At 40.2% G+C, this 14,293-nt stretch overlaps 1 protein-coding gene across 1 annotated transcript; it reads left to right on the top strand.

Annotated features, from left to right (window-relative positions):
* Positions 1 to 413: 413 nt before the first annotated feature.
* LOC122084481 (cleavage and polyadenylation specificity factor subunit 3-I-like) lies at positions 414 to 13,567 on the top strand. The gene is made up of 4 exons (XM_042652753.1): positions 414 to 432; positions 8,718 to 8,763; positions 8,831 to 8,980; positions 11,737 to 13,567. The coding sequence occupies exons 3-4, from the start codon at positions 8,855 to 8,857 to the stop codon at positions 13,372 to 13,374; spliced, it is 1,764 nt and encodes a 587-aa protein (XP_042508687.1). The 5' UTR covers positions 414 to 432; positions 8,718 to 8,763; positions 8,831 to 8,854; the 3' UTR covers positions 13,375 to 13,567.
* The last annotated feature ends 726 nt before the right edge of the window (positions 13,568 to 14,293 follow it).

The following is a 14,293-nucleotide window of genomic DNA, read 5'->3' as shown; positions in this document are numbered from 1 at the left end:
ATAACAGTTCTAAGAACCGTACCACTGGTCTGTCCCCCTTTGAGATCTGTTCGGGATACCAGCCTCGGGCACCCATAGACCTTATCCCAGTCGTGTCTAGTTCTAGGACCTCCCAGTCAGCCGAATCTTTTGCTCAGCATATACATGATTTGCATGCAGGTATAAGGAGATAGATAACACTGAGCAATGAGCAATACAAATCGAAGGCAGATGTGCACAGAAGGCTACAAGAGTTTCAAGAGGGTGATATGGTGATGGTAAGAATCAAGCCGCAACGTTTTGTTAGGGGAAAAGCGAGCAAGCTACATGCTCGTAGCACAGGTCAGTTCAAGATACTCAAGAGGATAGGTGCCAATGCGTATGTTCTTGATTTGCCAACTAGCATGGAGATCAACAATATTTTCAATGTTGAAGACCTAATCCCATACCATGGTACCTCTACCTTCACCTCTTTTTATCCTGATGACCTTGAAGATTTCCTTTTTTACCCGTTGTTTTAAATCGTTTCGTCACTGTTATATCTCCAAAAGAAACCTTGTTGATTCTCTATTTTAGTTGGTTGTTAGAGGACATTGATTGTTTTCATATCTAATTTGGGTGTCTAGATTGATTTGTGCTGAACCTAACATTTGTATGTCGTTTGTTCCCTTCCCCATGTCCCCACTTGAAACTTAAGTAAGAATTTATGTGTTTTTCTGTCTAGATTATTATTGCTTTTGGCTACTTTGTTTATTAGTCTCATTTTATTTTGCATGCTTAATCTTGTTTGCTGAGTTTCTTTTTGTCCTATCTACCTAAGCCTTTTGAGTTAACCATACCTAGTTAGTTAATTTTGTAGGAGACCTAGTCACCTAAGAACCCCCTACATCAATAGTGCTTTAGGGAAGACTTAGGGCAATAGTGTAGGCCGAGCAGAGGTGCCAAAAGATACATTTATAAATGAGAGGAAGGTATTGTAGTTCTTCGAGGGTAGTAAAGGAGAAAAGGGCAAGATAGGGGTAATAAGGATGGAAAGAGCTTCCTGGTAAGACTATTCCTTCACGGCGAAGGGCAACTGTGAGGAGTTGAATAGCTGTAGTCTTACTATAAGAAATGACTCTTCTTTGAGTTAAGTCTTGGATGATTTCTGGAGGGAGGCATGGTGGGAGAGAACAACAAAGGTTATGGCCAGGTGGTGGAGGTCGTGAGGTAGAGGCTTCCGGGGTTATAGGGAAAAGTAGAGGTATGACAACAAAGGTTGAGGTAGGTCGGGAGAGGAAATCTGCCAAAACATTTTCTTTTCCTTTTATGTGTTTGACATCAAAGGTCCATTGGGAGACCATTGAGCCCACCGGAGAAGTTGTGCTTGAGGGAGGATCTTCTGTCGAAATTCAAGCATACGGGGAAAACTTGGCATATCAATTTCAACGAGAAACTTGTGGCCAATAAGATGAAATTGGAACTTTTCTATGCCACGCTTGACTGCTAGGATTTCCTTAAAGGTAGAGTGATAATGAGCTTCAGAGGGTTTGAAAGATCCACTCTTGTAACCACAAACAGTTCTTTTGGTGTTTGGAGTCTGTTCTTCAAGGAGAACTGCACCCCAGTGGGTGTCACTGGCATCTGTTTGTAAAATTCTTTTTCCAGTAGAGGGGATCTGGAGAGAGGGAAGATTTCAGAAAGTCTCTTCAGGGCTTGAATTGCTGTAGACCAAGGAGGAGTTTTTTTACGCAAAAGCTGGTGAAGCAAGGAGGTATGTTTGATCTGTTGAGGAAGAAACTCTGTCATATAATTGACTATCCCAAGAAACTGTTGAACTTGATTTTTTGTCAGAGGGCCATTTAGAAATAACTGTAATGAAGTTGCAATATGGGGCTGAAGATTATATTGTCCTTTGGAGATGGTTACTTCGAGAAAATCAATGGTAGGGACGTTAATTTGCATCTTCTTAAGAGAGCATAAGACCATAATCTTGAACAATCTTGTGAAACTGTTGAAGAAGCTGGAGATGTTCTGGCTCATCTTTAGAAAAGAGGAGAATATCATCAATATATATATATAAGAGCATGGTCTTGGATAGGAGCAAAGATTTTCATCATGGCTCTTTGGAAGATTGATGGGGCTGTCTTTAAACCAAAAGGCATTATTGTCCATTGCATATGGTAGCCGGGAACACAAAAAGCTGTTTTTGGTCTGTCCTCTGGGACTATTTCAAGTTACCAAAAACCTGCTTTAAGATCAAACTTGGAGAAGACAGTGGCATGAGCCAACTAGAGGAGTAAAGCCGGGCGAGTTGGAAGTGAAAAATTTTCATCAGCCAAAAAGAAATTTAAAGGCCGATAATTAATCACCATTCTTAATTTTCCACGAACTTGTTTTGGTCGTTTGTTGACATAAAATGCTTGGCATGCCCATGGAGAGAGAGTAGGTTCTAAAAGACCTTGAGACTGTAATTGTTGGATCTCTTGAACAGCCAAAGAAAGATGATCCAGATTCAGTCCTGGATGGTTGGCTTTTGTTGGGTTGACATCCTCATTCTTCTTGAAAGGAAGTGTAATGAAGAAGTCGGAATTCTGCCATAAAGGATGGGAACATTTTGTGAGAAAATCTGAATGAGATTCCACACATGATGTTGAAAGGATATGTGCTTTGATTTCTTCAAACATAGATGGACTTGCAAAAAAGAGGTTAGAAATAGGAGACCAGGGAAGAAGTTGTTTATACACAAGACCGTGGGGCGTCCATCGGAGGGGGAGATGGCTGAGGACATCAAAACCTATGATGAGGTCTTTTCCTAGAAAATGGATTCCTAATATTGTATGGGTGAAAGACAGGGTAGGAAGAAGTTGGATTTTAATGGGATGTTTAGATACTAAATTGATATGAAAAATTTCACCATTAGCTGCAAAGAATGGTAAAGGGGGATCTTGAGTTTTCCAAAGGGATTTGGGAAGGACTTTTGGATTCATAATAGTGGTAGGAGCTCCTGTGTCTAAGAATGCTATGATTTTGATGGGTTTGGCATAAGGTTCAGGGATTAGTTGGACAAAAACATGTGGAAGAGATACTAGTTGATATTGAAGAGAAGAGGTTTGGAAACTTGCTTGAGAAGGGGAAATAAAAGGGATAACCTGGTAGAGGGGATCAGATTCCTCGGACTCAGAGAGAGAAGACTCTGGGACTGAGTGTTACTGGGAAATCAATAGCAAAAAGGGAAAGATCTGTGGGTGATTCATCAAGGGAATACAAAGATTCGAGGTCCGCATCTTGAAGATTGTCATGATGAAGAGAAGATAACATGTGCATGAGCTTGTCTTTCTTGCGAGACATGGGACAGTTTTTGGCAAAATGTCCGTCTTTTCCACAGACAACAAGAAGTAGATTTATTTTCCTCTAAATTGTTTTTCTGAAGAAATCTCCATTTTTTCTTGATCTTTGGGGATTTGAAGGAGAACTTATGTTTCCGTTTCTGTCGCCGAGAAAACGGGGGGAATCTTTTGAGATGAGAAGACTTCTTGGTAGAACAATCACAGGATTTGGCATCTTTGCACTTGATCTTGAGATAAGAAGTATCACAGGCAGAAGAGACCTTATCAGATCTGTCTTGCAAAGCTTTCCGGACTTTTTTGATGTTGCAGAGTTTGTCAAGAGTTGTAAGTGCATAGCTGTAGAGTGAACCAACAGTACATGAGGCTAATGGAATGTTTTGGTTTCTTAAAAACTGCTGTGTATCTGCGCCAAGAGGTTCTGGAAGGGAGTTCAGAAAGACTTGTTTGAGATTTTATCATCAATTCCGCCAATCTTATGGAAATGATCAGTCATCCTTGAAAAATGTTTATCAAGATCTGATCTATTCAAGGAACAACACTTCATTTGGAGGAATTCATCATGGGCCTTTGATAAATCATTTGAAACTGGGCCAAGAAATTCCTAATAGAGAGTGGTAATGAACTGACTCTCAGTAAGTTGGACAAGTTGAAGTTGTCTGTAAGGGCCAAGAGCTAAATACCATTCCCTGAGTTTTCCTTGAAGTCTGGCAACAAACTTGGACAAGACTGTGACGGTGGAGACGCCTTCATGAAGTAGCTCTGCATTGATCCATGCATGAAAGTCTGCAATTCTTGATGCCCATTTAGGAACAGGGATATCATCTAGAGTAAAAAACTGTTTGGGGTGTTGGTTTTGATATGGGGTATAAGGTGTGGGTGGAGCAGGGGTTGGTCTGGGTAGATCCTCAGGATTATGTATTTCAGGGTAATCATCCATTTCTGAAACATGAGGTGCAGCAGGATGTGATCCTTCATTCATAAAAGAGGGAAGAGGATCAGTGATGGTAAGGTTTGTAAGGTACTCAGATAAAGCATTTTCTGAGGGGGTAACAATAGTATGGATGGATTTAGGTAGTGAAGCGGGTGCAGGAGTAGATGGTGGAGCAGTCTGAGGACTGGGTGGTGTTATAGGCACTGGAGGTGGTGGTGCTGGGTAAGGGACGGACATATAGGGTAAGGGGTAAATGGAGGTGGTGCTGGTAGGGCATCTGCAAATTCGTCTTCATAATCATCACTGAGATCCATAAGTGCGGCAGTGGTTGTCCATGCTAGTGGAAGTCTACCACGGGCAAGACCCCTGGTTGCTTGTGTTCTTTTGGGAAGAGCACGCTGTTGTCTTTGAAGTTCCTTGAGTTCTTCAATAGGAAAAGTCCTTGGAGAAGAGACAACTAGGGGAGCAGGAGAGGCATATATAGCAAAGGATCTTGTGGAATGAAGCTTGGAACTGTAACCGGAAGTGGTTGCTGCCTACTTGTTGCGAAAGAAGGAGGCTGTGGTCGCTGTAAGCTTTGAAATTGAGCTTTAAGATATCTGAGATGCTTTTCCTTTTGTCCAATAAGGGCAAAGGCTGCAGTGGTATCGGCAACACTAGAAGCAATTCCAGCAAGTTCGGCATGTACTTGATCAATTTCTCGTCGTAGAGACTGTAGAAGATGATCATGATGAGTCAAAGTGCCATGAGTTTGCTGTGTTTGGGCCAGAATTCTCGCAAGATATTGATTTTGAACGGTAGTATTTTCTGCTTGCCAATTCAGAGCTGCTTCTGCTGGAGTGGACTAGACTTAAGTTGAGTCGAACCACTATAAATCTTGGTGTAGTGTGATTGATTATTTTTATTCCGCATTTATTTTTTCAATCACACTTAGGGAATTCAAAAAGATTTTAAATTTCACTAGCATAACCTATTCACCCCTCTCTAGGTTATTTCAAAGAAGACTCCCCTATATATTCTCCTTCTTCCGTGCGTCAGCCTATTTTGTTGCTACATCCAGCGACCCTATCGTTGGCTTCTATGGTTTTACAGAGAGTAAATTCCTCACTTTTCTTTTGTCGATACAATAAACTCCACCCCTTATAAGTCGATTCCTTATTCTACATAATCTGTATTTTGTTTTACTTAAGGCTATTTTGCCATTACCTTTTAAGTGCTCTCTTGTTATCTTCCATCGTGGTAGCCAATGGTGAAGTTCTTCATCAGTTCAACTCCTACGAAGGTGAGACTGGTTCCAAAATTGACACTCTCACTGAATGTGTTGATACCCTCACCACGGTTGTCACCTCCATTCAGACAATGATGACAACCATGCAAGCTTCGCTTGACCGATTCGTGGCAGCTGATAGAGGAAAGAGTCCCATTCAATCTTGGGATTCTTCCAGCACCCACCCCTTTAGGGTCTTTCATCACCACCACCACCACCAACACATCATACACCACCACCGCTAACTCCACCATATGGAACGGACAGAGTAGCAAAATTTGACGTTCTTGACTTTTATGGGGACAACAATCCAGAACTGTATCTTGACTGGATTCACAGCTTAGAGACATTCTTCATATGGTACGGGTTGATTGAGCCCAAAAGGTATTATTTGTAGAGGCTAAACTGAAAGACATGGCTCGAGATTGGTGGGTTAAGCAGTAGCAATAGAACCGAACATCAGGCATTGAATTAGTCACTACTTGGGCAAAAATGCATGAAGTCATGAACCGGAGATCCCTGCCTTATGATTACAACCAGCGCATGCACATCATGCTTGCATAGTTGAAATAGGAAAATCTGACAGTTGAAGAGTATGTTGCCAGATTCTACTATTTTGCCACTTGTTCTGATTTTGAGTGGGATGAAGAAGTTTTAGTGGCACATTCCACAATGATTTGCACTCTCAAATTAGTGTTGCCCTTGCATCTAGTCGATTGCCTACAATAGAAGATGGTGTACATATATATAGTATATCAAGTTGAGGAAAGCCTGGAACGTCCATAGAATTGGAGACATTTTAGAGATACTTTTCCTCGAGGTCTGGTTCAGTTCAGCAACATCCTTCTACCCAAGAAGAGTCAGTCAACTGCCCATAGGCTAGTGCTTCATCTATGGCATCTTCATGACCTAGTTGACCATATTTTCCACCTCGCGTGATTCAGGCATTTCATTTTCATGGCCAAACCGTCCATATTCTCCACTTCGGTATGGTTCTGATAAACCTCTTGGGACGTCAAAGTTTCCTCATCAATGCTTTGCATGCAAAGGATATGAACATTTCAGTGCTCAGTGGCCCAACCATTCACTTGTTTTTCTTGATAAGGATTCTCCTTTACCTTACATTCCGGAAGCAGGCAGCTTGGCTATGAAACATTTGATCTAAGGGAAGATTTCGCGTTAGGTGAAGTCAATGACACTCCCAATGATGAGGACCCACATCCTTTTTACGTCATTCGTCATGTGTTGACTATTCAGAAAGTCATTGAAGATGAAGATTGGCGTCGCAATAGTATTTTTCAGACCCCTCTGAAGTGCAATGACTAACTGTTAACCTTGGTCATTGATGGAGGTAGTTGCACTAATGTTGTTTCTGAAGACGCTGTTCGTAAGCTGGGATTGAAGACAAGCCATATCCAAATCCCTACAAGGTTGCTTGGGTGAACAACACTAATCTCATGATCATAGATAAGTGTTTGCTCACATGTTCAATTGGTGGATTTAATGATACAGTACAATGCGATGTCCTCCCTCTGTAGGTGTGCCATATCCTTCTTGGTTGACCATGGTTATTTGACTAGAAAGTACAACATTGTGGCTATGCCTACACCTATGCCTTCAAGCATGATAACATGCCTATAAAGTTACATCCGGTTAAAAATCTCCCTGAAATTAAGCTCAAGAAGACGGTGGGATCATTCCTCATTCAGCGTATTCCTTCAGACAGTCTCTTCAATCCTTGTCTTAACTCGACGGTGTTGAGTTCTTTTCAGAGGAGGAGAGTTGATGCAGACACGGCTGCACTTGCTTGGTTTGACCAGCATGACCGGCTTCAGAAGCCAAGAGCCAAGAGCCAAGAGCCAAGAAGAACTGATCCAGCCCAGGGTTTTGGTTCAACAAGGGTTGGAAGTAATTAATAGGGGTTTATTTTGTGTCTTTTATTTTACAGAGTAGGAACATAAAAGTTAGGCTGCGTTTGGTAACATTTCAGAAAAACATTTATGGAGTTTTTTTGTTCTATGAGAATAAAAAAATGGAATAAAGCGTTTGGTGCATTTATGGTGTGTTAAAAAAAAAAAAAAAGGTAGAAACGAGAATTGACGGAGTCGAAAAGGGTTTCGGTCGTTCCAATTTCTTCAAAAAAAAAAAAAAAGGCATTTTGACACAGAAACTGAAATTTCCGTTTTTGACACGAAACGTCGTCTCTGAAACAGAAACATGACCAAACACATCCTTAGAGTCGGTTTAGACCTTGTTTCCTAGTTTAGGCTAGTTTCTTATTTTAGTTGGTTTTCAATTTCATGTCTTTTATTTTCCCTATATATTGGCTGTAATTGACGGACACAGTAGAGATTTTGAAGAATGAAAAGAGAATGTGTTGGTAGAAGCCTAAGGGCTAGTGTGTGCTCCCCCCCACCCCCCGCGCTACTCGATCTTCCCCTTCTTCTCTAGGGGCCCTCCATCAAAATTATTGGCTGTTTGGATTCCAACAGTCCAAACACCACATTAACACATTCATGAATCATTATGAGAGGGACCTCCTTAGCTCGAAAATATTGATTGAATTTAGCTCATAGGATGTTACTAGTTCTTTCTGTTATGGATACATGGTGTATACCCTGTTTATGTATGAAATGTGTTTGTATTTATATTTATGCATGTCATCCGCACGATGCTTATATGAAATGTTATCTACTGATGTATTACCTCTTAATGTTATCATCACTGTGAATAATTTAGCTATTTGGATTTTGGATTCCAACAGTCCAAACACCATATTAACGCATTATGAGAGGGACCTCCTTATCTCGAACAAATATTGATTGAATTTAGCTCATAGGATGTTACCAGTTCTTTCTGTTATGGATACATGAAGTGTATACCCTGTTTATGTATGAAATGTATTTGTATTTATATTTATGCATGTCATCCGCACGATGCTTATATGAAATGTTATCTACTGATGTATTACCTCTTAATGTTATCATCACTCTGAATAATTTAGCTATTTGGCTTGTTATATTTTCCAAAATTACCATATCATATTACCCATTTATGTATAATATGGACATACTTGTTTCTGTTTACTTCATAGCTAACCAAAGGTCATTTTGGTTTGTAAACAGCTTTTTTATTAAATTAGTCCAAGTGTCTTTGAATCCTTGCTTCCTAAATGACGGGCTCACTGTAGGCTGTTGTTGTCCATGTGCAGCTTCCACTTGGATCATGCAGCCTCTCTTCCGTATTTTCTGGAGAAGGTATGTTACAATGTATTTCATGTCACCTACTTGTCAATAAGCTAAAATGTGTGAATTTGCTTTCCAGACCACTTTCAAAGGCCGTGTTTTTATGACTCATGCAACTAAAGCCATATACAAGCTTCTTTTATCCGATTATGTTAAAGTCAGCAAAGTATCAGTTGAAGATATGTTGTATGATGAACAAGATATTCTCCGATCCATGGACAAGATTGAGGTATGTTTACTTTTATGATTAACGCTTTTAAATCTCTTACCCCAACCTAAAATGAAAAAGCTTATGTGGTAAACACCCACCTCCGGTATCATGTTCCCTCTTTTTATTTTTATTAATTTTTTTAGACTTCTTCACTCTAAGTTGTATTGGTTGTATCAAGTATTCTTGTGGTTTGGCTCAGAAGGTCAGGAGCTTTGGTACTTTGTAGCAAGGAAACTCCATTTTTCAGAACCTTCCATGTTGGACACCCAGTATCTGTCTGTGTGGCTCCACTCATTTTTCTTTTATTTATTCCCTCCCCCACCACCACCCCAACCCAAATGGAAAAAAGAGTACAAATGACAAGGAAAAAGGAATTACGGTTTAGAGGTGCACCCCCCAACTACTGACTATCACAATGTTATGCAAGAATGATTCTGTTGTGCCAGCTTGAGATATCTTTGAGTGGGCCCTTGGTCAAAATGATCAGCTTTTTAGTTCTCTTCCTGCAAGGTGTGAGAAGCTTGGACTTCACTTAATTCCTCAGCTACCATCTGATGGATATCTTCCTTGGAGTGGATGCTTTATTGTCTCCACAATTATTATGTATTTTGAATCTACCGAACTGGTGCTATTGGGAACATTAAGCAGTCTCCACTTCTTCTCTGGGTGTCCTAGCTTTGGCTGCTTAGCCTATGAATTTAGCTTTATAACTTATTGGTTCTCCAACTCAATAGAACACAATCAGTCCTATTTCTGCTTGTTTCCTGGAATCCATGGAGAGCTTTAAAATTAAGGGGAAGTGCGGTTCCTGGATGTGCATGATGACCAATGAATATGCGTGAGGAACCATCTACAAAGATGTCATTTTCTGTTTCATGGGGAGCGGGCTGGTCATTTCTTCCCCCATGTGTTTGGGTGCAGGGGCCACACTCACTACTAAAACCTTTTTCCCTAAAGTTGAATATGGGTAGTTTAGGGGATCCAAGAGACCATTCTACCAACCTCCTTGTGACCCCATTTACTCAAGGGTTAATGATGCAGTTAACCTCCTTTGCTTTGTCTATGATTTGGTAGGTTAACAAATTGGGTTTAGTCAGTTTTAGTTTTTATTAGGAGTCTATTCTTACGAAGTTAAATATGTGTATGCTGGTAATTCATTGACAGATTTGGTTTTTGGAATGAATTTTGAGTTTGGTTTCACTTTCATGACTGTGGAGTGGCAGAACTATTCCGTTCTTCCTTCTATTCTTCTCTTTCATCTTTGTTCAACCCCATGCACGAGCTGTCTCTTTCCTTCTCCCTCCTTTTATGTGTTCTTCCTTGTTCTCTTTCTTCCCTCTCTGTTCTGTTTGACGATACTTGCAGCCCACATAACATTGGATCAAACTCTCAATTCAACTTCTCTCCCTGAAACTTTTGAGTGTAATTTATACCCCTAAGGCAGTTCAACCTGTGCAATTTGAGGATTGAACTGAATGCTTTTTTGGAGATTTGAGCTGTCCTTGTTGTTGGTTCCTGTTCATTAGGCCAAATATGATTGCAGACTAATTTGGTTTGTTTGCTGCTTGCTCTTTCAACTTGATAAATATCAAATTTTAGAGGATTGATGGTGAGGATCTTATCCCCAAAATATTAGATTGAATGGGCCCCAAAAGAGATCTTATTTTCGAAATCAGCTAGTTTTACCACTGGCTTACTGTTTTCATTTTCATGAAGATGACTAACTCTTCTTCTATTTGTTATTAAAACCATATTTCCTGGTATTTACAGCTAAGCCGTCCCTTATAAATTAGATTTCTTATTCTTTTCTTCTGAAATTCCAGAATATCCTCCCTTTTTCACTTTAATTATCAATTAACCCTTATTATTTTCCTCCTTTATTCCTGATTCCTGAACTTCGAAAAAATTACAGTACTGCCATTACAATTAAAGTTTGAATCGTACATCACTTGGATGGGCCCATAGTGACGCATGATGAGGGTAGTTGAACGTGGGATCAACATCAGTTAAGTTGGTCATTTTGTCATTAATCTCTGAATAGTTCAAAAGGTGGTCTTGAAACAGTCTCACTAGTTGAATCGACCACATTCTTAACCACATGGTCATTTAGTTTGTCATTACGCGTCAGAAAATAAAGCTGATCTTTTTGTTTTCCATTTTTATACCAAGGGTACAATTTATAAGTGCTATTGTGCATAATGCTCCAAGAGACTTAGCAAGTTTATTATAAGGTTTATTGTTGGATACTGTCTGGATGTTGTAATCAATCAAGAGCTGTATATGTTTTACAAAAGTGTGATGCAAGAAGTTTTTATCTTAAGATTTTATGTGGCATCTATGGGCAAGCCTCTATGTGGAGTTTTGAAAGATGATAAAGCCCCACCGTTAACCATTTCAGAGACAATTTCCTTGGTTTGGAATGCGAGGTGTTGAATGACTGGTGTCTTAACAAGTAACACGCAGTCTGATTTGTCTGCAAACTATTGAAAATATTTGTCCCCTTATGTAACTGCATGTTGATTCTCCTTTTAGTTTAGGCAGCAATACTGTTTCTATTATTACTGATTGTTGGTTATTTGTTAAGGTTTTCTCTTGGTGTATGTATTGGTCTTGCATCAGAGAGTAATCTTATTCTTCTCTTTTCTCTGGACCTCTGGGCTTGCCAGATATTTTTTTCTTTATTAGTATTTTGGAAAGTCCATTTTGTTGGATTGGAATAACAAATTCTAAAATGAATTTTTATGACTTGGAATTCGGAATCTCCCCTTTTGCAGGTTATTGACTTCCACCAGACACTAGAAGTGAATGGAATTCGTTTCTGGTGCTATACTGCTGGTCATGTCCTTGGTGCTGCCATGTTCATGGTTGACATTGCAGGAGTTCGGGTGCTCTACACTGGAGACTACTCAAGGGAGGAAGATCGCCATCTCCGTGCAGCTGAGATCCCTCAGTTTTCCCCTGATATCTGTATAATTGAATCCACCTATGGTGTACAACTTCACCAGCCTCGGCTTGTGAGGGAGAAACGCTTCACAGATGTTATCCACTCAACCATTTCTCAGGGTGGTCGTGTCCTCATCCCAGCATTTGCACTTGGCCGGGCCCAGGAGCTCCTCCTCATCCTTGATGAGTACTGGTCAAACCATCCTGAACTTCACAACATTCCAATCTACTATGCTTCTCCTCTGGCCAAGAGGTGCATGGCAGTTTACCAGACATATATCAATGCCATGAATGAGAGGATCCGAAATCAGTTTGCCAATTCTAACCCATTCGACTTCAAGCACATCTCACCTTTGAAAAGTATTGAGAATTTTGAGGATGTTGGGCCATCAGTTGTGATGGCAAGCCCAAGTGGGCTGCAGAGTGGCTTATCACGACAACTCTTTGATATGTGGTGCTCTGATAAGAAGAATGCATGTGTGATTCCTGGGTATGTTGTGGAGGGTACCCTGGCAAAGACCATCATCAATGAACCGAAGGAAGTCACTCTCATGAATGGCCTCACTGCCCCTCTCAATATGCAAGTACACTACATTTCCTTCTCAGCCCATGCTGATTTTGCCCAGACAAGTACGTTCTTGAAAGAGCTCATGCCTCCTAATATAATCCTTGTTCATGGAGAGGCCACTGAAATGGGGAGGCTTAAACAGAAGCTCATTACCCAGTTTACTGATCGGAACACCAAAATTATGTCCCCAAAGAACTGCCAATCTGTTGAAATGTATTTCAACTCGGAGAAAATGGCCAAAACGATTGGAAGATTGGCTGAAAAAACTCCAGAAGCAGGTGAAACAGTCAGTGGTTTGCTAGTCAAGAAAGGCTTCACTTATCAGATAATGGCACCCGAAGATCTACATGTCTTCTCTCAGCTATCCACTGCCAACATCACTCAGAGGATTTCAGTGCCCTACTCTGGTGCATTTGGTGTGATTAAGCACAGACTCATGCAGATATATGAGAGTGTAAATTCTCTCCCAAATGAAGAGTCTGAGGGCCCAGCACTACTAGTGCATGAGCGTGTGACAGTTAAACAAGAATCAGAAAGACATGTATCATTGCAATGGACATCAGACCCTATTAGCGACATGGTCTCTGATTCAGTTGTTGCTGTGATACTGAACATTACACGTGACCTTCCCAAGGTAACAGCAGTGGCAGAGACTGCTAAAACTGAGGATGCAAAGACAGGTGAAAAGGTAATCCATGCTTTGTTGGTGTCGTTGTTTGGAGATGTCAAGACTGGAGAGGAGGGGAATATTCTGGTGACTGTTGATAGCAATGTGGCACGCCTAGATGTGAAGACTGGAGAAGTTGATTGTGAGAATGACAGTTTAAAGGATCGAGTCTGCACAGCTTTCCGCCGGATCCAGAGCGCTGTAAGGCCTATCCCGCTGTCTGTCTCTAGCTAGATTTGGTCATTCTAGTAGCTTGAAATGAACTTGGACTGAGTTTACTGTATTCAACTTCCATCCTTCACCAGTTCTTGGTAACATGATCTGCTTTGAGCAGCTGTATACAGCAGTCAAAATTTAAATGGATTCGTTTACTCAAAGTTCCTGAGGGAAGAAAAAGTTATACAAGCTTTAACATTGTTTGCTCTGATTTTCTCTCTTTTACCGAAATATGTTTTTCCTCTGATTCAGGGGTCTTGGGCCCGTTCGATATTCTGTCGTTTTTATGTCTAGAAACGGTAGAAACGGAATAAAAAGCGTTTGATAAAACTGTTTCGTTTTACTTGTTTTCAGAAATAGAAATTGAAATTTCTACCTATTTATGGTTCAAGAAGCGACTCAGGTGAAACAAGTTTTACTTGTTTCATCGTTTCTGAAAACAACTTGTGGCCATTTTTTCGCTGGTTACTATCGACTTTCAGAAACATGACTTATTAAACACCTTCAATTCTGTTTCTGTTTCTAGAAATGGAAATTTATGTTTCTGTCGTTTCTTGAAATAGAGATAACAGAAACGTTATCAAACGAGCCCTTAATCTAGTACTTTTTTTGATACAATTTACAACATAACATGATATCTATCACATTACGGTTTGCCTGATGGGTTTGGAATGTTCAGACATATTTACGTAAATTTTAGGTGGCAAAATATTCTTTTATTGAAATTATAGAATTTTTTGTGTTCTTGATAACATGTTATACAGTTTCTTCCCATGCACGCAGCTTTGTTTTTAACATTTTTGGAGGGGAGTGGGTGTTTTTTTGCACTCGGAAATTCAAAAATGGTCCAGAAGTTTATTTTCTTTCTGGAAAAGATTATTCAAAAGTTGAAAGCTCATGATTAGAAGGTGAATCCTCATTGTTATACAGTACCATC

This window comes from Macadamia integrifolia, chromosome 7 (assembly GCF_013358625.1).
Source record: "Macadamia integrifolia cultivar HAES 741 chromosome 7, SCU_Mint_v3, whole genome shotgun sequence".
In the NCBI taxonomy this organism is placed as follows: domain Eukaryota; kingdom Viridiplantae; phylum Streptophyta; class Magnoliopsida; order Proteales; family Proteaceae; genus Macadamia; species Macadamia integrifolia.
The sequence above is the reverse complement of the archived record's forward strand: the minus strand, read 5'-3'. Positions and strand labels throughout refer to the sequence as shown.

Excerpts from the sequence above, each read along its gene's own strand:
- LOC122084481 (XM_042652753.1), top strand. The coding sequence starts at position 8,855 with ATGACTCATGCAACTAAAGCCATATACAAGCTTCTTTTATCCGATTAT. Across the intron at positions 8,981-11,736 it reads GATCCATGGACAAGATTGAG|GTTATTGACTTCCACCAGAC; the intron begins GTATGTTTACTT and ends CCCCTTTTGCAG.